This window comes from Heptranchias perlo, unplaced genomic scaffold (assembly GCF_035084215.1).
Source record: "Heptranchias perlo isolate sHepPer1 unplaced genomic scaffold, sHepPer1.hap1 HAP1_SCAFFOLD_44, whole genome shotgun sequence".
Taxonomy (NCBI): domain Eukaryota; kingdom Metazoa; phylum Chordata; class Chondrichthyes; order Hexanchiformes; family Hexanchidae; genus Heptranchias; species Heptranchias perlo.
This window is the reverse complement of record NW_027139453.1, coordinates 7,594,709-7,617,255: the sequence shown is the minus strand read 5'-3', so window position 1 is coordinate 7,617,255 and position 22,547 is coordinate 7,594,709. Positions and strand designations below refer to the sequence as shown.

Here is a 22,547-nt window from a genome sequence, read left to right as displayed (position 1 = left end):
GCTCCATGCTGTAATTTGTTCCATTGGTTGCAGCATCTGTCAGTGGAGGACTGCCGCTTTTACGATAGAGCCTCCAGCTGACTGATCGTACTGCGCATGCGCAGCCCGCCCGACGCGCAGACCAGCAGCGCGGACCCCGGAGGAGCAGGTAAGTGGCTCCAATTAGTGGATTGCCTGCGATGTCGCGCGGTCAACCCACTAATTTCACCGGGCGCGGAGTCCACGCACCCGAAACCCAACCCGCCGGAAACCTGCAGGCCTGCTAAAATCAGGCCCCAGGTCTCTGAACGACCTGAAGTACCGAAATAAATGCCTTAAGTGGCATCCCGCCTGCTTTAATTGCACTGAGCGGGGGCTGCGCGCGCATGTCAGCGCGTCAGTGGGGAACCCGGAAATGGGGCGGGTTGGAGCCGGGCTCCCGACCCGCCCGGGGAATCCCCGATTATCCTAGCCCCCGCGCCAGGAACGCACCCGACCGCGGGTGCTAAAATCGAGCCCATATATGCCTCTAATTATGAAGTCCATGATCCCGTATGCACTTTTAGCCACTTTCACAAACTGTCCTGCCACCTTCAGAGATTTGTGCACAGTTACCCACATGTCTCTCTGATCCGGCAACCCCTTTAGAATTTTATAATTTCGCATATATTGCCTCTTCTCATTCTTCCTGCTTAAATGTATCACCTCGCACATCTCTGCGTTAAATTTCAGCTGCCATACGTCCGCCCATTCCACCAGCCGGTCTATGTCCTCTTGACGCCTATTACCATCCTCCTCACTGTTCTTACACTTTCAAGTTTTGTGTCATCTGCAAGTTTTGAAATTGCACCCTGTATACACAAGTCCAGTCATTAATATATCGCAATAAATACAGGGTTCCTGGTACTAACCCCTGGTGAACACAACTGTACACCTTCTTCCTGCAGAAAAAAACAACCGTTCACCACTACTCTCTACTTCCTGTCACTTACCCATTTTTGTATACATGCTGCCACTGCTCCTTTTATTCCATGGGCTTCAATTTTGCAATTTTTAAAAGTTGACCAGAGTTTGTAGTGAGTTCAGAAGAGGTACAACAGAGTGCAAATGAAAGCTGGAGCTCTCAGTCCTTGTGATACTCGGATGAAGTCAACATTTCCGAATGTTCTGTGCAATGCATTTCATATCGTAAGTGAGTGCGATTTACAGGGTCGAAAACTCTCTAGTTTCAGGAAGAAGGGCACTGTCAACAGCAGAAATTAATTTCCGCAATCTGCTCTCGCGAGTTTATGTATCGATTAAAAAGGAGAGCTGCTCTAACTGATTCCTGAGGGAGCCCAGTGATTTGGTATTTCCGTGGCATGGTGTAGTCGGCCATGTATAATCTCAAACGTGGGCAGAGGCACAGATTGCGAGTGTAAACACGGAGACAGATTAAGCGCGGGCGGCGATGGTACATGAGGGCAAACCGGAATAGATGCAGACAGAGGGGGAAAAAAGAAAGAACGAGTCACCGAGCCAAATTAGCAAATAGCAATCTGTTAGTAATCTGAGGTGGAAAACCTGGAAAGTAGAGATCGGAGCCTGAATATCATAGCATCATATTATGGTGCAGCACAGAAGGAGTCCCTTCGGCCCATCGCGCCTGTGCCTGCTCTGTGAAAGAGCTATCAAATAGTTCCACTTCCCTGCTCTTTCTCCATGGCTCTGTCAGTGTTTTCCCCTCAAATATTTCTCCAATTCCTTTTTGATAGTTATTATTGAATCCACTTCTACCACCTTTCAGTCAGTGAATTCCAGATCATAATTGCTCTTTACGTAAGAAAATGTTTCTTTCTGTCGCCTCTGTTTCTTTTGCCAATCATTTAAACCTTAGTCCTCTGGTTACCGACACTTCTGTCACTGGAAACAGTTTCCCGATATTTACTCTGTTGAAACCGTTCATGATTTTGAACAACTCCATCAAATCTCCTCTTAACCTTCTCTGCTCTAAGGAGAACAATCCCAGCCTCTCCAGTGTCGCCACATTCCTGATGTCCCTCATCCATAATAAAATTCTCGAAAATCTCTTCTTCACCCTCTGTAAGGCATTGACATCCTTCCGAAAGTGTAGTGCCCAGAATTGAACATTACACTCCAGCTGAAGTCAAACCATTGTTCAATAATTTATTTGCATAACTTCCTTGCTTTTGTACATTATGTCTCGAATCGTAAAGACCAGGATCACATTTGTTTTTTTTAACAGTCTTCTCTTCTTGTCCTGCCACATTCAAAGATTTTTGTTCCTATACCCCATTAAAATTATACCAATTACTTGATAATGTCTCTCCTCATTCTTCATATCAAATGTATCACTTCAAACTTCTCTGCACTAAATTTCATTTGCCTTGTGTCGGCCCATTTCACCTGACTGTCTGTGTCGTCCTGAAGTCTGTCACTATTCTCCACATTACTTACTACATTCCCGAGTTTCGTGTGATTGAAAACTTTTAAATTATACCCTGTATACTCAAGCGCAGTTCATTATTTTATATCGAAAAAAGCAATGGTTCTAACACAGACCTCTGGGGAACACAACTGTACACTTCCCCCCCATCCTGAAAAAAAATGTGAACCACTAATCTCTGCTTTCTGTCCCTAAGTCAATTTTGTATCCACGTTACCATTGTCCCTTTAACCCCTTGAGTGTTAATTTTGCTTACAAGACTGGTACGTGGGACTTTAATAAATGAACTTCGCAAGTCGATATTAACAACATCAACCGCAGTACCCTCCTCAATTCTCGCCGTTATTTCCTTAAAGAACGCAAACAATCCGTGATGGATTTCATTTATTAGCCCATACTTTTCTAAGTGCCACTTAATTTTGTCCCAGATTATTGTCTCGAAAAGTTGCCCACCATCGAAGTTAATCTAATTTCCGGGTTTTTCTCTCTCCCATTTTTTTGAACAGGGGTGTAATATTTGCAATCCTTCTGACCTCTTGCACCGCCCCATATCTGAAGAGGATTGGAAGATTGTGGCCAGAGCCTCCCGAATTTCTAGCCTTAATTCACCCAGAAACCCAGGATGCATCCCTTCGGGACCGGGTGTCTTTTCTACGTTGAATGCAGACCACCTTTTACTCCCTCCTCTTTGTCTATTTTTATCCTATCCAATATCGAAACTCACCCCTCCTTTACAGCTAAATTGGCAGCATCCTCTTCTCGAGTGAAGACAACTGTGAAGTGTTAATTTAGTTCCTCAATCATGGGCCCGAATTTAGCAGGACTGCGGGTTCCCAGCGGGTGGTCCTCCAGGAGCGTGGCCAACACGCTCGGCGAAATTAGTGGGTTGCCCGCGCGATCGTAGCAGGCAATCCACTAATAGGAATCAATTACCTGCTCCTCCGGGGTCCACGGCGCTGGCCTGCGCGTCGGTCGGGCTGCGCATGCGCAGTACGATCTGTCAGCTGGAGGCTCTCTAGTTAAAGGGGCAGTCCTCCACTGACAGATGCTGCAACCAATGGGACAAATTGCAGCATGGAGCAGCCCAGGGGGAAGGCTGCTCCCAGTTTAATGATGCCTCACCCCAGGTATCGTCAGATGGGGTGAGGAGGAGGGGGAGGACACAGATCTTCCCCCCGGCGGGCGGGAGGAAGCGGTCTGCCTCTGCCACCAAGAAGGCCTGGCTCGAGGTGGCAGAGGGGGTCACCTGCGCCACCAACATATCGCCGACCTGCATACAGTGCAGGCGTTGCTACAATGAACTAAGTAGGTCAGCCGCAGTGTGAACACGAAGTCTTTCCCCTACACTCCGTCTGCCACAACACTGCCCCCACCCCACATCTCCTTCGGCACCGCCAACACTATTCTGTCACATCACCCTTCATACCCACTCACACCCCATCCTCATCTTACCTCCACCTACTCACCTCGCCAGTACTCACCCTGCCACTAACACGCAACCCAATCCTCATACAATCTCATTGCTGCATCCCATACTCACCCTCTCGTGCATCTCCCTCACGGCCAGCCTCACTCAACCTGCCACCACCTGTGCTGCAGCCACAGGGCATGCATCACATATGAGCAGTAGGCAGCGTAAGGCAAACGTCTCGTCAGCATGAAGGGGGTGCACAAGGGTGTCTGAGGGTTTGTCATGGGTGTTACCCATATTGAATTTCAGAGCAACAAACAGCACACATTATATTGACACCACCACTGCCATGTCTCCGCGAATCCTGTCCGTTGTGTCCAATAATGCCCGCTCCTGGGTATCACTATGAGGACCCACCACTGATGCCACCCATCGTGTTACTGCAGAGTAGGTGCAGGTGTATTTGCAGGGCTCGTCCGCGCAGACGACTGAGAGACATCGGCGGTGTAGCCGGCTGCACCCTGGAAGGATGCGGAGGAGAAGGTGTGGAGGGCATTAGTGACTTTGCCAGCGACAGCTAAGCAGTTGGTGCTGGGGCCAGCCAGGAGCAGCTCGGCATGAAAGACGCTGCAGATCTCCACGACTACATGTCGAGCGAATCTGCGCCTCCCTGTGCACTGCTGCTCGGAGAGGTCCGGGGAGCTGCGCCTCGGTCTGTGGACCCTGTGGCGAGGGTAGTGCCCTCTGCGACGCGTCTCTCTCTGCGGTAGCCCTCCCTCCTGCTGTGCAGGTGGGCGTCCAACAACACCGTGTTGGGGGGATCCACGTCTCTGCGGCGGACGGCGTGGACTGCGTGGCTGCTGGTGCTGGTCATGCTCTTCGTCCTCCGAGGGTCTCCACACACCACCCAACTGGCAGGTGTTGGTCTGAGGGGTTGTGCAGGGTAGGTGTGTGGTTCCTCGGACTGGGGCTGCGGTTTCGTGTCGGTCTGTCCTCTGGCTTGGCGGGGGGTTGTGGAGGGCAGGGGTTGCCCTATGTGACGCGGTGGCCTCCTACGTGGGTGACGGCTCTCCACCGTGGAGCGCACCTTGCCACCTGCCACAGGCTGCTGGCTGCAACACGTCTGGTTGGAGGGAGACTGTTTCCCCCAGTGTGGGAAACTCACTGCATTGAACCGAAAATCCCACACTTCCTCTTTTGACAGCTGCTTCAGCTCATTAACTGACCACAACGAGCAAGGTAAGTACTCTCAAGTGGATCCCCGCTGGCTTTAATTTCCTGCGGGATTCCCACCAGCGGGGCTTGCGCGCGCAGCCCCGCACGTCAGCGCGGTACCCGGAAGTGGCCGGGATTTCGTCGCGATCCGGTCACGTGACCGGATATCGGGATTTTCGGGGCCACCCCGCTGGGAACCCGCCGGAAACACGATCCTAAAATCGAGCCCCATATCTCCTGCCGCCGCAAGAAGATCTCCTTATTTGTCCCTAATCAGCCGCGCCCTTGCTTTGTCCATTTTTACTATTTATGTGTTACAAAAGACTTTTGGGTTCCCATTCATGTTAGCCGCTAATCCATTTTCATAATCTCACTTTTCCTCCCATTCGTTTTTTGGATCTCTTCTGTACTTTCTGCATTTAGGTTGGTTCTTTACTGGATTATGAACCTTACATTTGTCATAAGCCACCTTTATGTTCTTCATTTTGCTCATTATATATTTTTTTCACCCAGGAAGCTCCAGCTTTGAATGTCCTTCCTCCGACCCCCTCCCCCACACCTCGCCCACGTGAGAATGTGACTGCCTTGTACCCATAACGATTCCTCATTGAAGGACTCGAATTGGTCAATTATTGTTTTTCCTTCTGTTGTCCAACCCCCTGTCAAACCCTCTCAACAGGGCATTGGTGAGACCACATGTGGAGTATTGTGTGCAGTTTTGCTCTCCTTATCTGAGGAAGGATGTCCTTTCCATGGGGGGAGTGCCACGAACGTTTACCAGAATGATTCGTGGGATGTCAGGGCTGACGTATGAGGAGAGATTGGGTCGACTTGGCCTATATTCACTCGAGTTTAGAAGAATGAGAGGTGATATCATTGAAATTTATAAAATTCTAACCGGACTAGGCAGACTCGATGCAGGGAGGATGTTCCCGATGGCTGGCGAGTCCAGAACCACGTCACAGTCTCAAGATACGGGGTTTGCCATTTAGAACCGAGATGAGTAGAAATTTCTTCACTCAGAGGGTGGTGAAACTGTGGAATTATCTACCACAGAATGCAGTGGAGGCCAATTCATTGGATGTATTCAAGGAGGAGATAGATATATTTCTTAATATTAAAGGGATCAAGGGATATGGGGAAATGCGGGAACAGGGTACTGAGTTACACGATCAGCCGTGATCATTATGAATTGCGGAGCAGGCTCGAAGGGCCGAATGTCCTACTCTTGCTCCTTTTTTCTACGTTTCTATGTTTCTATATTATCTAAAATTGTCTTATTAGCTTTAAGGCTAATTAACTGTTTCGCTAAGACAAAACACTGAAAGGCTAACAATAAAAAAGAACTAACGACTGTTAAAAACATAACCGGTCAATTAAATGTTAATAATAAAACTTAACTCTCAACACCAAACAATTAACCAATGAATGAAATATTTATCTGCATATAAGACCCGCCGCTCCTGCTTGACCTGTGACATCACTTGATTTTTCTGTCTGTTTCAGACTCACCACTCGCGCCATTTTATGGTCTTAAATTCAAGGGGCTCGATTTTAGGGTCGGGTTTCCGGCGGGTTTCCAGCGGGGGGGCCCCGAAAATCCCGATCTCCGATCACGTGACCGGATTCGGACGAAATCCCGGCCACTTCCGGGTACCGCGCTGACGTGCGGGGCTGCGCGCGCAAGCCCCGCTGGTGGGAATCCCGCAGGCAATTAAAGCCAGCGGGGTTCCACTTGAGAGCACTTAACTTGCTCGTTGTGGTCAGTTAATGAGCTGAAGCAGCTGTCAAAAGAGGAAGTGTGGGATTTTACGGTCAAAGCAGTCAGTTTCCCACACTGGGGGAAACAGGACCCTTCAAACCAGGCGTGTTGCAGCCAGCAGCCTGTGCCAGGTGCCAAGGTGCGCTCCACGGGGGAGCGCCCTCACCCACGCAGGAGGCCACCGCGTCACATAGGGCAACCCCTGCCCTCCACCAACCCCCGCCAAGCCAGAGGACAGACCGACACGAAACCGCAGCCCCAGTCCGAGGACCCACCCACCTACCCTGCACAACCCCTCACACCAACACCTGCCAGATGGGTGGTGCGTTGACATCGTCGGAGGACGAACAGGATGACCAGCCCCAGCAGCCTCACAGTCCACGCCGTCCGCCTCGGAGAGGTGGGGCCCCCCAACACGGTGCTGCGGCACACCCACCTGCACAGCAGGAGGGAGGGCAACCGCAGAGAGAGATGCGTCGCAGGAGGCACTACCCTCCGCACAGGGTGTACAGAGCGAGGCTCAGCTTCATGGACCTCTCCGAGGAGCAGTGCATACGGAGGCTCAGAGTCAATCGCCAGGTAGTCGCCGACATCTGCAGCCTCCTTAACGACGAGCTGCTCCCTGATGGACCAAGCAGCATCTTCTTACCTGTCGCCGTCAAAGTCACCACTGCCCTCAACTTCTTCGCATCTGGTTCCTTCCAGGGTGCCACCGGGGACATCACCGGGGTCTGTCAGTCCTCTGCACACAAGTGCATAAGGCAGGTCACCGATGGGTTGTTCCGCAGGGCCTCCCACTACATCAACTTCGCCATGGACGAGCGCAGCCAGATGGAGAGGGCGGTTGGATTCCATGCCATGGCCGGCTTCCCACGGGTGCAGGGTGTAATCGACTGCACCCACATCGCAATACGGGCACCTCCGCATGAGCCAGGGCTGTTCATCAACAGGAAGGGGTATCACTCCATGAACGCCCAGCTCATCTGTGACCACCGCCAGAGATTCCTACACGTGTGCGCCAGATACCCCGGCAGCTGCCACGATGCCTTCGTCCTCAGGGAGTCCGCCGTCCCGCCCATCCTGCAGGCACCCAACGCCGGCAACGGCTGGCTCCTCGGCGACAAGGGGTATCCCCTCCACACGTGGCTCATGACACCTCTGAGGAACCCCATCACCGAGCCGGAGCGTCGGTACAATGACAGCCACACTGCTACCAGGTCTACAATTGAGCAGACCATAGGGCTTCTCAAGATGCGCTTCAGGTGCCTTGATCGTTCTGGGGGAGCGCTCCAATACACACCATTCAGAGTGGGACGAATCATAGTTGTCTGCTGTGCCCTGCACAACATGGCCCAACAGAGAGGGGTGCCGCTGGAGGAGGCCCCATCCACACCCGCCACCCACATTGAGGAAGGCGAGGGCGAGGAGGAGGAGGAGGAGGAGGAGGAGGAGGAGGAGGCGGAGGAGGAGGAGGAGGACGCGCCCGAGGATGTTGGACGACCCATGCGCCGAGCCGCGACTCACCGGGATGGTCGCCGGGCCAGGGACGCACTCATACGTCAACGGTTCTCCTAGAGTCAGACACTGCGAGGCGCTCGCATCTCCTCACCTGCACATGCGAGCGGCCATACCAGCCCCCTCCACTGAAGAGTGCTGCCAGTAATCCTGCACCCACAGCAGTGTGCCCAATGGGTGGCAGCAGGTGTTCGCCGTCATGATGGCCTCCACGGAACGCAACTACTGCACAAGCCGCGGAAGAATGGACGAGAGGTGGCAGGAGTGGTGAGAATAGACTATTTAATATGTGGAATGTGACATCATTTAAGAAACAAAGTACAAAATAATAAACACCCTGGTGTATTCCCTTTGTGATTATAAGGCCTTTGGAATTCTTCTCCGGGAACCCCTACGTGGTGCTACCCCTGTGGCTCCAGCAGAGGTAGTGGCAGGTTGCTCGTCTTCTTGCCTTGACCGGGTAGATGCTTTTGGCGGACGGCCCCTGGGTTTCGGTGCCCGTGAGGGCACCTCCACAGACTGCTCCTCCTGCACCGGGGCAGGGGCAGACTCGGCCACCTGGAGAGGAGGCACCATTGCGGGTGCTGGTTGAGAGGTGGGCGACGGGTGGGACGTGGGGACGCCTTGAGAGGCGTCCCCGCTTCCATGTCCCCGGTCACCATCATCCCTCTCTTGGCCTCGGCCCACATCACCCCTTCCACCCTGCTGGACGGCAGTTTGGATGGCATGTGTGAGGCCTTGCAAGGCCACCCCTAGTGTATCCCTCAGCCTGTTGGTGGCGTCGGAATGTTGCTCACCCTGAATCCGTACAGACGTTGTGAGGGCCTGCAAGGACTCGAAGTGGAGCTGTGCGTGACGCTCGAGGGAGGCCAGCCTGTCCTCCACCGCAGACAGTCCCGCACCTACCCGCGACACTGTGTCGCCGGTACCCTCCTGTGCCTGCGCCACCAATGCCCACATGCAGGAGGTGGACTCCTCCATCGCCTGCGCTATTGTGGACAATGCGCGCGGCACCTCTGCCAGCACCTCAGCAATTAGCTGGTGGCCCTCGACGACTCTCCTTTTCTCTGGTGGCCCCCTGGGTTCAGCATCTGGGTCCGGCTGAGCAGAGCCTGGAGATGAGTGCTCCCTCCGTCGCGGACCCTCCGCGGCTGCCCCTGCCACCAGGGTCTGCTCATGCTCACTCGTGCGCAGTGACTCACCAAGTGCTACCCCAACTAGTTGGCGAGGGGGACCCACCGAGGTGCGTGTCTCTGCGCTGGTGGATGGTTGGCTCTGATGTGACGATGCACCCTCAGAGACCGCCATGTCCTCTGAGGAATCGCCCTCCATGCTCGCTTGATCCAAAGACGCACCTGCAAGAGAACAGAGGGCACTTTGAGGCATGTGGACCAACTTGACAGTGCGCCTGATGGCAGGTGATGATACGGTCACTCGCGATCATGGGTGTTGAGTGTCAGCTTTCCCTTACCGGCCGTTTCGGCAGCGACACACTCGCCATCGGCCACCGACAGGCAATGTCGCGTGCGGGCGAGGTCGAGCGCCTCCACCTCTGCGTCGGTGAGCTCCACCACTTGCGGCGGCCCACCTCCGGTGCGTGCCCTTTCGCGGTTGTTCTTGCTCCTCTTCTCCTGTGAAGGCAAAACACAGATGTGTGAGTGGGTGCGTCTTGCATCGTGAGACGCATCGAGCATCGGTGTGGTTGGGTTGAGCGTGGCGCGGAACGGATGGGAGGAAGTGTGGGCCACGTGCCCATCCCATTGCATGGGGATTGGGGTGTGTGGTAGTGTTCGGGTGGGGTCAGGGACGGTGGGTACTTGCGTGCACGGCGAGGATGGTGAATGAGTGGCTGTGAGGATTGCTGATGGAGCGCAGTGGTGGCTGTGCAGGAGGGGGTTGTGATCTGCTTGGCGTGATGGTGGGGACGGGATGTGGGAGGGTGCGTTGGTGTACTCACCTTGCCAGACCTAGTCAGGTCATTGAAGCGCTTGCGGCACTGCTCCCAAGTCCTTGGGGTGTTGCCCCTGCTGCTCACCTCCGCCGCCACCTCTGCCCATGCCTTCCTGGTTGCGGCGGCAGGGAACTTGCGCCCATCCTCAGGGAAGAGTGTTTCCCTCCTCCTCCTCACGCCCTCCAGCATCAGCTGCAGTGCCAGATCTGAAAAACGGGGCGCAGCCTTTCCCCTTGGTTGAGCCATTCTCCCAGACCTCTTGCTTGCAGCAGGAGGGGCTTTGGGAGACTGCCCCTTTAACTGGAGCTCCTACATCGCGTCGACGGTACTGCGCATGCGCAGCCGGCCGGCACGCAGCTGGGGAGCGCAGAACCCGGAAGCAGGCCTTAATGGGTCCAATTATCCCGCGATCGCGTGGGGGACGCGAACAATTACCCGTCCGCGTTTTCGACGCTCCCGGAGGACCACCCGCTGGGAACCCGCAGGCCTGCTAAATTCGAGCCCAAAGTGCGGGATTATGATTGAGGAATCTGCATTGGACACATTGGGCTCGATTTTAGGGTCGGGTTACTTGTGGGTTTCCAGCGGGGGGCCCACGAAAATCCCGATCTCCGATCACGTGACCGGATTCGGACGAAATCCCGGCCACTTCCGGGTACCGCGCTGACGTGCGGGGCTGCGCGCGCAAGCCCCTGTGTGGGAATCCCGCAGGCAATTAAAGCCAGCGGGGTTCCACTTGAGAGCACTTAACTTGCTCGTTGTGGTCAGTTAATGAGCTGTAGCAGCTGTCACCGTTCCGCCCCACCTGTCCTTCGTGGAAAGGTTTGTGCAGGAAAACACCTTTGACCACAAGGCGATCAGCAAGTGGTCCGCACGTAACGTCCTCGAGACCCTGCGGGAAAAGGAGATGGTGGATCCTGTCGGTTGGTTCCCCGAGCAGACTGTCAATGTCATTTGGCAGAACGCCTCATCGCCAGAGCTTTCAAACAAGCACCAAGACCTCGCTTGGCTGGTGGTGAGAAGGGCCCTTCCCGTCAGATCCTTCATGCACTCCCGGGCTCTCAGCGCCACCGCGCGCTGTCCCAGAGGAGGCTGCGGTGGAGACGAGACCGTCACCCATCTCCTTATGGAATGTGCCTTTGCAAAGAAGGTCTGGAGAGAGATGCAGTGGTATCTGTCCAGGTTCGTCCCGAGCAGTTCCGTAACACAGGTTTCTGTGCTCTACGGGCTGTTCCCGGGGACGCACACTGAGACGGACATCGGCTGCTGCTGGAAGACCATCAACTCGGTGAAAGACGCCCTTTGGTCTGCCCGAAACTTGCTGGTCTTCCAGCACAAGGAGCTGTCCTCGACCGAGTGTTGCAGACTGGCACATTCCAAGGTCCAGGACTACGTGCTGAGGGACGCACTGAGGCTGGGTGCGGCCGCCGCAAAGGCCCTGTGGGGAAAGGCAACCGTTTAGAGCCTTCCCGACATTGTAAACCGAGGGGCTGCAATCAGGGAAAAACCCCCTCGGGCAGAATGTAAAATTCAAATTGCTGTAATGTACCTGTAATGAATCTGAAATGGACCAGAAATGAATCTGTAAGCAATAATCTGTGTTGAGTATGATGCAATGAGACACCCTAGAGTGTCATGAACTGCAATGATGTCCAATGTGTTCATTGTACTGCACTTAACGTAACCTGCAAATTGTATAATCTGTATTGTGTACGTTTGGAAAGTGATATGACAACTGTTTTGTATGTACTGCTGCAATTTTTTATGAATAAAGTATATTTTTTGAAAAAAAAAGCTGTCAAAAGAGGAAGTGTGGGATTTTCGTTCAAAGCAGTCAGTTTCCCACACTGGGGGAAACAGGACCCTTCAAACCAGGCGTGTTGTAGCCAGCAGCCTGTGGCAGGTGCCAAGGTGCGCTCCACGGGGGAGCGCCCTCACCCACGCAGGAGGCCACCGCGTCACATAGGGCAACCCCTGCCCTCCACCAACCCCCGCCAAGCCAGAGGACAGACCGACACGAAACCGCAGCCCCATTCCGAGGACCCACCCACCTACCCTGCACAACCCCTCAGACCAACACCTGCCAGATGGGTGGTGCGTTGACATCGTCGGAGGACGAACAGGATGACCAGCCCCAGCAGCCTCGCAGTCCACGCCGTCCGCCACGGAGAGGTGGGGCCCCACAACATGGTGCTGCGGCACACCCACCTGCACAGCAGGAGGGAGGGCAACCGCAGAGAGAGATGCGTCGCAGGAGGCACTACCCTCCGCACAGGGTGTACAGAGCGAGGCTCAGCTTCATGGACCTCTCCGAGGAGCAGTGCATACGGAGGCTCAGAGTCAATCGCCAGGTAGTCGCCGACATCTGCAGCCTCCTTAACGACGAGCTGCTCCCTGATGGACCAAGCAGCATCTTCTTACCTGTCGCCGTCAAAGTCACCACTGCCCTCAACTTCTTCGCATCCGGTTCCTTCCAGGGTGCCACCGGGGACATCACCGGGGTTTGTCAGTCCTCTGCATACAAGTGCATAAGGCAGGTCACCGATGGGTTGTTCCGCAGGGCCTCCCACTACATCAAATTCGCCATGGACGAGCGCAGCCAGATGGAGAGGGTGGTTGGATTCCATGCCATGGCCGGCTTCCCACGGGTGCAGGGTGTAATCGACTGCACCCACATCGCAATACGGGCACCTCCGCATGAGCCAGGGCTGTTCATCAACAGGAAGGGGTATCACTCCATGAACGCCCAGCTCATCTGTGACTACCGCCAGAGATTCCTACACGTGTGCGCCAGATACCCCGGCAGCTGCCACGATGCCTTCGTCCTCAGGGAGTCCGCCGTCCCGCCCATCCTGCAGGCACCCAACGCCGGCAACGGCTGGCTCCTCGGCGACAAGGGGTATCCCCTGCACACGTGGCTCATGACACCTCTGAGGAACCCCATCACCGAGCCGGAGCGTCGGTACAATGACAGCCACACTGCTACCAGGACTACAATTGAGCAGACAATAGGGCTTCTCAAGATGCGCTTCAGGTGCCTTGATCGTTCTGGGGGAGCGCTGCAATACACACCATTCAGAGTGGGACGAATCATAGTTGTCTGCTGTGCCCTGCACAACATGGCCCAACAGAGAGGGATGCCGCTGGAGGAGGCCCCATCCACACCCGCCACCCACATTGAGGAAGGCGAGGGCGAGGAGGAGGAGGATGAGGAGGAGGAGGAGGCGGAGGAGGAGGAGGCGGAGTAGGAGGACGCGCCAGAGGATGTTGGACGACCCATGCGCCGAGCCGCGACTCACCGGGATGGTCGCCGGGCCAGGGAGGCACTCATACGTCAACGGTTCTCCTAGAGTCAGACACTGCGAGGCGCTCGCATCTCCTCACCTGCACATGCGAGCGGCCATACCAGCCCCCTCCATTGAAGAGTGCTGCCAGTAATGCTGCACCCACAGCAGTGTGCCCAATGGGTGGCAGCAGGTGTTCGCCGTCATGATGGCCTCCACGGAACGCATCTATTGCACAAGCCGCGGAAGAATGGACGAGAGGTGGCAGGAGTGGTGAGAATAGACTATTTAATATCTCGAATGTGACATTATATAAGAAAAAAAGTACGAAATAATAAACACCCTGGTGTATTCCCTTTGTGATTTTCAGGCCTTTGCAATTCTTTTCCGGGAACCCCTACGTGGTGCTACCCCTGTGGCTCCAGCAGAGGGAGTGGCAGGTTGCTCGTCTTCTTGCCTTGACCGGGTAGATGCTTTTGGCGGACGGCCCCTGGGTTTCGGTGCCCGTGACGGCACCTCCACAGACTGCTCCTCCTGCACCGGGGCAGGGGCAGACTCGGCCACCTGGAGAGGAGGCACCATTGCGGGTACTGGTTGAGATGTGGGCGACGGGTGGGACGTGGGGGCGCCTTGAGAGGCGTCCCCGCTTCCATGTCCCCGGTCACCATCATCCCTCTCTTGGCCTCGGCCCACATCACCCCTTCCACCCTGCTGGACGGCAGTTTGGATGGCATGTGTGAGGCCTTGCAAGGCCACCCCTAGTGTATCCCTCAGACTGTGGATGGCGTCGGAATGTTGCTCACCCTGAATCCGTACAGACGTTGTCAGGGCCTGCATGGACTCGATCTGGAGCTGTGCGTGACGCTCGAGGGAGGCCAGCCTGTCCTCCACCGCAGACAGTCCCGCACCTACCTGCGACACTGTGTCGCCGGTACCCTCCTGTGCCTGCGCCACCAATGCCCACGTGCAGGAGGTGGACTCCTCCATCGCCTGCGCTATTGTGGACAATGCGCGCGGCACCTCTGCCAGTACCTCAGCAATTAGCTGGTGGCCCTCGACGACTCTCCTTTTCACTGGTGGCCCCCTGGGTTCAGCATCTGGGTCCGGCTGAGCAAAGCCTGGAGATGAGTGCTCCCTCCGTCGCGGACCCTCCGCGGCTGCCCGTGCCACCAGGGTCTGCTCATGCTCACTCGTGCACGGTGACTCACCAAGTGCTACCCCAACTAGTTGGCGAGGGGGACCCACCGAGGTGCGTGTCTCTGCGCTGGTAGATGGTTGGCTCTGATGTGACGATGCACCCTCAGAGACCGCCATGTCCTCTGAGGAATCGCCCTCCACGATCGCTTCACCCAAAGATGGACCTGCAAGAGAACAGAGGGCACTTTGAGGCATGTGGACCAACTTGACAGTGCGCCTGATGGCAGGTGATGATACGGTCACTCGCGATCATGGGTGTTGAGTGTCAGCTTTCCCTTACCGGCCGTTTCGGCCGGCGACACCCTCGCCATCAGCCACCGAGAGGCAATGTCGCATGCGGGCGAGGTCGAGCGCCTCCACCTCGGCGTCGGTGAGCTCCACCACTTGCGGCGGCCCACCTCCGGTGCGTGCCCTTTCACGATTGTTCTTGCTTCTCTTCTCCTGTGAAGGCAAAACACAGATGTGTGAGTGGGTGCGTATTGCATCGTGAGACGCATCGAGCATCGGTGTGGTTGGGTTGAGCGTGGCGCAGATGGATGGGAGGATGCGTGTGCCACGTGCCCATCCCATTGCATTGGGATTGGGGTGTGTGGTAGTGTTCGGGTGGGGTCAGGGACGGTGGGTACTTGCGTGCACGGCGAGGATGGTGAATGAGTGGCTGTGAGGATTGCTGATGGAGCGCAGTGGTGGCTGTGCAGGAGGGGTTGTGATCTGTTTGGCGTGATGGTGGGGACGGGATGTGGGAGGGTGCGTTGGTCTACTCACCTTGCCAGACCTAGTCAGGTCATTGAAGCGCTTGTGGCACTGCTCCCAAGTCCTTGGGGTGTTGCCCCTGCTGCTCACCTCCGCCGCCACCTCTGCCCATGCCTTCCTGGTGGCGGCGGCAGGGAACTTGCGTCCATCTTCTGGGAAGAGCGTGTCCCTCCTCCTCCTCACGCCCTCCAGCATCAGCTGCAGCGCCAGGTCGGAAAAACGGGGCGCAGCCTTTCCCCTTGGCTGAGCCATCGTCAGAAACCTACTGATTGCAGCAGGAGGGGCTTTGGGAGACTGCCCCTTTAAGTGGAGCTCCGACATCGCGTCGACGGCACTGCGCATGCGCAGCAGGCCGGCACGCAGCTGGGGAGCGGAGAACAAGGAAGCAGGGCTTAATCGGTCCAATTATCCCGCGATCGCGTGGGAGACGCACGCGATTAGCCATCCGCATTTTCCACGCTCCCGGAGGACCACCCGCTGGGAACCCGCAGGCCTGCTCAATTCGTGCCCATGGTGTCCAAAAGCAAGGAAGTTATGTTGAACCTTTAAAAAACACATTTCTGCCACAGCTGGAATCTTGTGTCCAATTACGGGCACCGCACATGAGGAATAATGTGAAGGCCGAAGAGAGGGCGCAGAAAAGATTATCGAGAATGGTTCCAAGCATGAGGGATTTCAGTTACGTGGATAGACTGGAGAGGCTAGTCCCAAATAGTCCACGGGAAATTGAGGAGCAAATATGTAAGGAGATTACAGACAGCTGCAAGAAAAATAGGGTGGTAATAGTAGGGGACTTTATCTTTCCCAACATTGACTGGGACAGCCATAGCATTAGGGGCTTGGATGCAGAGAAATTTGTTGAGTGTATTCAGGAGGAATTTCTCATTCAGTATGTGGATGGCCCGACTAGAAAGGGGGCAACACTTGACCTCCTCTTGGGAAATAAGGAAGGGCAGGTGACAGAAGTGCTAGTGAGGGATCACTTTGGGACCAGTGATCATAATTCCATTAGTTTTAAGATAGCTATGGAGAATGATAGGTCTGGCCCAAAAGTTAAAATTCTAAATTGGGGAAAGGCCAATTTTGATGGTATTAGACAGGAACTTTCAGAAGTTGATTGGGAGAGTCTGTTGGCAGGCAAAGGGACGTCTGGCAAGTGGGAGGCTTTCAAAAGTGTGTTAACCAGGGTTCAGGGTAAGCACATTCCTTATAAAGTGAAGGGCAAGGCTGGAAGAAGTAGGGAACCTTGGATGACTCTGGAGATTGAGGCCCTAGTCAAAAAGAAGAAGGAGGCATATGACATGGATGGACAGCTGGGATCAAGTGCATTCCTTGAAGAGTATAGAGATTCCCGGAGTAGAGTTAAGAGAGAAATCAGGAGGGGAAAAAGGGGACGTGAGATTGCTTTGGCAGATAAGGCAAAGGAGAATCCAAAGAGCTTCTACAAATACATAAAGGGCAAAAGAGTAACTAGGGAGAGAGTAGGGCCTCTTAAGGATCAACAAGGTCATCCATGTGCGAAACCAAAAGAGATGGGTGAGATCCTAAATGAATATTTCACATCGGTATTTACGGTTGAAAAAGGCATGGATGTTACGGAACTTGGGGAAATAAATAGTGATGTCTTGAGGAGTGTACATGTTACAGAGAGGGAGGTGCTGGAAGTCTTAACGCGCATCAAGGTAGATAAATCTCCGGGACCTGATGAAATGTATCCCAGGACGTTATGGGAGGTTAGGGAGGAAATTGCGGGTCCCCTAGCAGAGATATTTGAATCATCGACAGCTACGGGTGAGTTGCCTGAGGATTGGAGGGTAGCAAATGTTGTGCCTTTGTTTAAGAAGGGCGGCAGGGAAAAGACTGGGAACTACAGACCGGTGAGCCTGACATCTGTAGTGGGTAAGTTGTTAGAGGGTATTCTGAGAGACAGGATCTACAGGCATTTGGAGGGGCAGGGACTAATTAGGAACAGTCAGCATGGTTTTGTGAGAGGAAAATCATGTCTCACGAATTTGATTGAGTTTTTTGAAGGGGTAACCAAGAAGATAGATGAGGGCTGTGCAGTAGACGTGGTCTACATGGACTTCAGCAAAGCCTTTGACAAGGTACCGCATGGTAGGTTGTTACATAAGGTTAAATCTCATGGGATCCAAGGTGAGGTAGCCAATTGGATACAAAATTCGCTTGACGACAGAAGACAGAGGGTGGTTGTAGAGGGTTGTTTTTCAAACTGGATGCCTGTGTCCAGCGGTGTGCCTCAGGGATCGGTGCTGGGTCCGCTGTTATTTGTTATTTATATTAATGACTTGGATGAGAATTTAGGAGGCATGGTTAGTAAGTTTGCAGATGACAGCAAGATTGGTGGCATTATGGACAGTGAAGAAGGTTATCTAGGATTGCAACGGGATCTTGATAAATTGGGCCAGTGGGCCGATGAATGGCAGATGGAGTTTAATTTAAATAAATGTGAGGTGATGCATTTTGGTAGATCGAATCGGGCCAGGACCTACTCCGTTAATGGTAGGGCGTTGGGGAGAGTTATAGAACAAAGAGATCTAGGAGTACAGGTTCATAGCTCCTTGAAAGTGGAGTTACAGGTGGATAGGGTGGTGAAGAATGCATTCGGCATGCTTGGTTTCATTGGTCAGAACATTGAATGCAGGAGTTGGAATGTCTTGTTGAAGTTGTACAGGGCATTGGTGAGGCCACACTTGGAGTACTGTGTACAGTTCTGGTCACCCTATTATAGAAAGGATATTATTAAACTAGAAAGAGCGCAGAAAAGATTTACTAGGATGCTACCGGGACTTGATGGTTTGACTTATAGGGAGAGGTTAGACAGACTGGGACTTTTTTTCCTGGAGAGTAGGAGGTTAAGGGGTGATCTTATAGAAGTCTATAAAATAAAGAGGGGCATAGATGAGGTAGATCGTCAAAATCTTTTCCCAAAGGTAGGGGAGTCTATAACGAGGGGGCATAGATTTAAGGTGAGAGGGGAGAGATACAAAAAGGTCCAGAGGGGCAATTTTTCACTCAAAGGGTGGTGAGTGTCTGGAACGAGCTGCCAGAGGCAGCAGTAGAGGCGGGTTCAATTTTGTATTTTAAAAAGCAATTGGACAGTTACATGGGTAAGGAGGTATATGGGCCAAGTGCAGGAAATTGGGACTAGCTTCGTGGTATAAACTGGGCGACATGGACATGTTGGGCCGAAGGGCCTGTTTCCATGTTGTAACTTCTATGATTCTATGATTATATGTTTCTATATCCATCCTTGGCTTCTGATGATAGCTGATTTCATCCACTGTGTTCCTGAGCCACAAAGAGCGGGACGGCCCAGGATCCATCCTTGGCTTCTGATGATAGCTGATTTCATCCAGTGTGTTCCTGAGCCACACAGAGGGGGACGGCCCAGGATCCATCCTTGGCTTCTGATGATTGCTGATTTAATCCAGTGTGTTCCTGAGCCACACAGAGCGGGACGGCCCAGGACCCATCCTTAGCCTCATTGAGCCCAGCTGTGATACTCCATACATTGTAAAATACCTGCCAATTCTCACGATCTTGCCTCGCAACGAAGAACAAGGCTCTTGTATCAGAGCACGGAAAGCGCCCGTGAAAACAGTACCACAGCGATAGTCAGCAGCGAGAGGGTTAATTCACAGCAACTCGAACATGTGTTACAGTGCCAATAAAAGTTAAATAATGATTAAACAGTGAGGGACACTTGGAGCAAAGGTGAATTAGATGCAGGCAGAGAATCGATAGTCGGAGCAGTTTCGAGACAGTCGCAATGAGGAAGTGAGAGGAGCAAACAATGTTATTTCAGGGGCTGTCCGGGATTATTAATGGGCCAAAGAGTGATTGTTTGTTCTGGGACCCCCCAAAGTTTCAGGCAACGAAGCCATCGACCCGCTGAGAGCGCGGGGGGCACAGAGAAGGTAGGATTCAGGCTGCAGGTCATTCTGTATTTTCAGGGATCACCGGCCCTGTTCTTAACATTTTTTGACTTTGCATTTCTGAGCTTTCAATCGCAAACATGATACCTGGGTGTAAATGCAAGATGCATAGCACAAGATTGAAGCTGTACTGAAAGAGTTTGGGGGGAAGTGACATAAATCTCGAATTGTGGGCTTTACTCTATACCTGTGCCGTACCTGCCACGGGAGTGTTTGATGGGAGAGTGTCGAGGGAGCTTTACTCTGTATCTAACCCGTGCTCTACCTGCCCTGGGAGTGTTTGATGGGAGAGTGTCGAGGGAGCTTTACTCTGTGTTTGACCTGTGCCGTACCTGCCCTGGGAGCGTTTGATGGGAGAGTGTCGAGGGAGCTTTACTCTGTATCGAACCAGTGCTGTACCTGCCCTGTGAGTGTTTGATGGGACAGTATAGAGGGAGCTTTACTCTGTATCTAACCCTGTACCTTATCTGCCCTGTGAGTGTTTGATGGGAGAGTGTTGAGGGAGCTTTACTTTGTATCTAACCCGTGCTGTGCCTGCCCCGGGAGCGTTTGATGGGACAGTGTATAGGGAGATTTACTCTGTATCGAACCCGTGCTGTACCTGCCCCGGGAGTGTTTGATGGGACAGTGTATAGGGAGATTTACTCTGTATCTAACCGGTGCTGTACCTGCCCTGGGTGTGTTTGATGGGAGAGTGTCGAGTGAGCTTTACTCTGCATCTAACCCGTGCTGTGCCTGCCCCGGGAGCGTTTGATGGGACAGTGTATAGGGAGATTTACTCTGTATCTAACCCGTGCTGTACCTGCCCCGGGAGTGTTTGATGGGACAGTGTAGATGGAGATTTACTCTGTATCTAACCCGTGCTGTACCTGCCCTGGGAGTGTTTGAAGGATGGGACAGTGTAGAGGGAGCTTTACTCTGTATCGCCCTTAGTTTTATTTTCTTTATTTTGCTCAACTACTTTATTGTTTGGATTCATTAATTTTCCTGATTAATTGTGTAAATGGCCAGTCATATTCTGATGACGTTGTTTTGCAGATGACTCCGAGGAAGGTAAGATGCCTCCTGCTCCTGCTCTGGTCCCTTTCTGCTCTACTCATTCTGGTTTACATTTTGATAATTGGAGTATATCATTCACAACGGATCGTTCGGAAGCATGTGGATTCCACCTCAGGCCAACTCAATGGTTTCCTGGTGATTCCTGACTCCCGGTGCGACAGCGACCCTCCATTTTTGTGCATACTGGTGACCACGAGACATGAGCAGCAGGATGAACGGGCTGCCATCCGGGACACCTGGGGCAAAGAGAGACGGATTGGGGAGAGAAAGATTTGCACATATTTCCTCCTGGGTTACGATCGTGCCCGCCAGTCAGATATCGAGAGAGAAAATCACCTCCACAAGGATATAATTCAGAGCAATTTCACCGACACCTATTACAACCTGACGATCAAAGTGTTAATGGGAATGGAATGGGTTCATCGATTCTGCTCTTCAGCGGTTTTCGTCATGAAGACAGACTCAGACATGTTTGTGAACAGCAATTACCTGACCCAGCTCCTGTCGGCGAAGAATACCCATAATTTCTTCAGTGGAGTTGTCTTCTCTAATTGGGGCCCAATAAGGGATAAAAATAGCAAATTTTACGTTAGTGAGGAGGAATATCCTCATTCAAAGTATCCGACATTTTGCTCTGGGACAGGGTATGTCTTTTCCGGTGACTTCGCGCGAGAGATCTGGAATATTTCGAGGGATGTTCCGTTCCTCAAATTGGAAGATGTCTTCGTTGGGTTGTGTCTGGCCAAACTTCAAGTCTCCCCGGTCAGCCTGAGTTCCAGGCAAGTCTTCTCCACTGGCAAGGTTCCATTTTCAGTGTGCAGATTTCGGAGCATAGTGATCTCACACTGGGTTAGACCTTTTGAGAACCGTCTCTATTGGAAGGAACTGGAAGAATCAACAGGTGAAGGATGTCCTTAGAATCGTCGAGTCATGGAATTTTCCAGCACAGAAGGAGGCCAATCGGTCCATCTTGCCTGTGCTTGCTCTTTGGTAGAGCTATCCAATTAGTCCCACTCCACTGCTGTTTCCACATATCCCTGCAATATTTATCCCTTCAAGTATTTATCCAATTCGCTTTTGAAAGTTACTGTTCAATCTGCTTTCTCCGTCCTTTCATGCAGTGCATTCCAGGTCACAAACCCGGAACAGTTTACAACGCAGTCAGGTCGATTAAACAAACATTCATTCAATGCGATTGATTCCAAATTAGAATGAATATGATGACGTGGATCGTTTCACTCGGGTGTTCGAGCTGCTGGTCTGTCACCATCAATGGGACAGAGATAGGGGGACGAGATACCCTGTGCCATCATTAAGCGGCCCAGCACATCTGGCCAACTGCTGGTGCCATTCTGGGAGAGATGGTGAGCTGTGGTATCACTAACCCTGGTCTAGAAGTCTATGCACGCTCTTTAATTCACGTCTCAGTAAACCTTTACTCAATCTCTGAATGTCATTCTCCCTGTATCTTTGTCTGTTCTGGATTTCCCTTACTCCATCTCGGCCGTTCTCTGCTATTCTCTATCTCTATCAGTGCTCCTCTAACCACTCGCAGACTCTGTGTGTCTCTGTGCTGCTCTCACCATTCACAGGTTCACTGTCTCTGTGCTCCTCTCACCATTCACATAATCCCTGTATTCCTCTGCTCCTCTCACCATTCACAGAATCCCTGTATCTCTCTCTGTTAATCTCATTATTCTCAGACTCACTGTGTCTCTCTGCTGCTCTCACCATTCACAGACTCACTCTGTCTCTCTGCTCCTATCACCATTCGCAGAATCCCTGTCTCTCTCTCTGCTCCTTTCATTATTCACAGACTCCCTGTGTCTCTCTGGACTTCTCACCATTCACAGACACCCTGTGTCTCTCTGTTCCTTTCACTATTCACAGACTCTGTGTGTCTCTCTGCACCTCTCACCATTCACACACTCCCTGTATCTCTTTCTGCTCATAACATTATTCACAGACACCCTGTGTCTCTCTGCAACTCTCACCATTCACAGACTACCCGTGTCTCTC

General features: G+C 53.0%; 1 protein-coding gene across 1 annotated transcript; it reads left to right on the top strand.

The window, feature by feature from the left end:
* The first annotated feature begins 96 nt into the window (after positions 1-96).
* LOC137312913 (beta-1,3-galactosyltransferase 5-like) lies at positions 97-21,446 on the top strand. The gene is made up of 3 exons (XM_067979287.1): positions 97-148; positions 20,508-20,522; positions 20,644-21,446. Exons 1-3 carry the CDS (start codon positions 97-99, stop codon positions 21,444-21,446), a joined length of 870 nt encoding a protein of 289 aa, XP_067835388.1.
* The last annotated feature ends 1,101 nt before the right edge of the window (positions 21,447-22,547 follow it).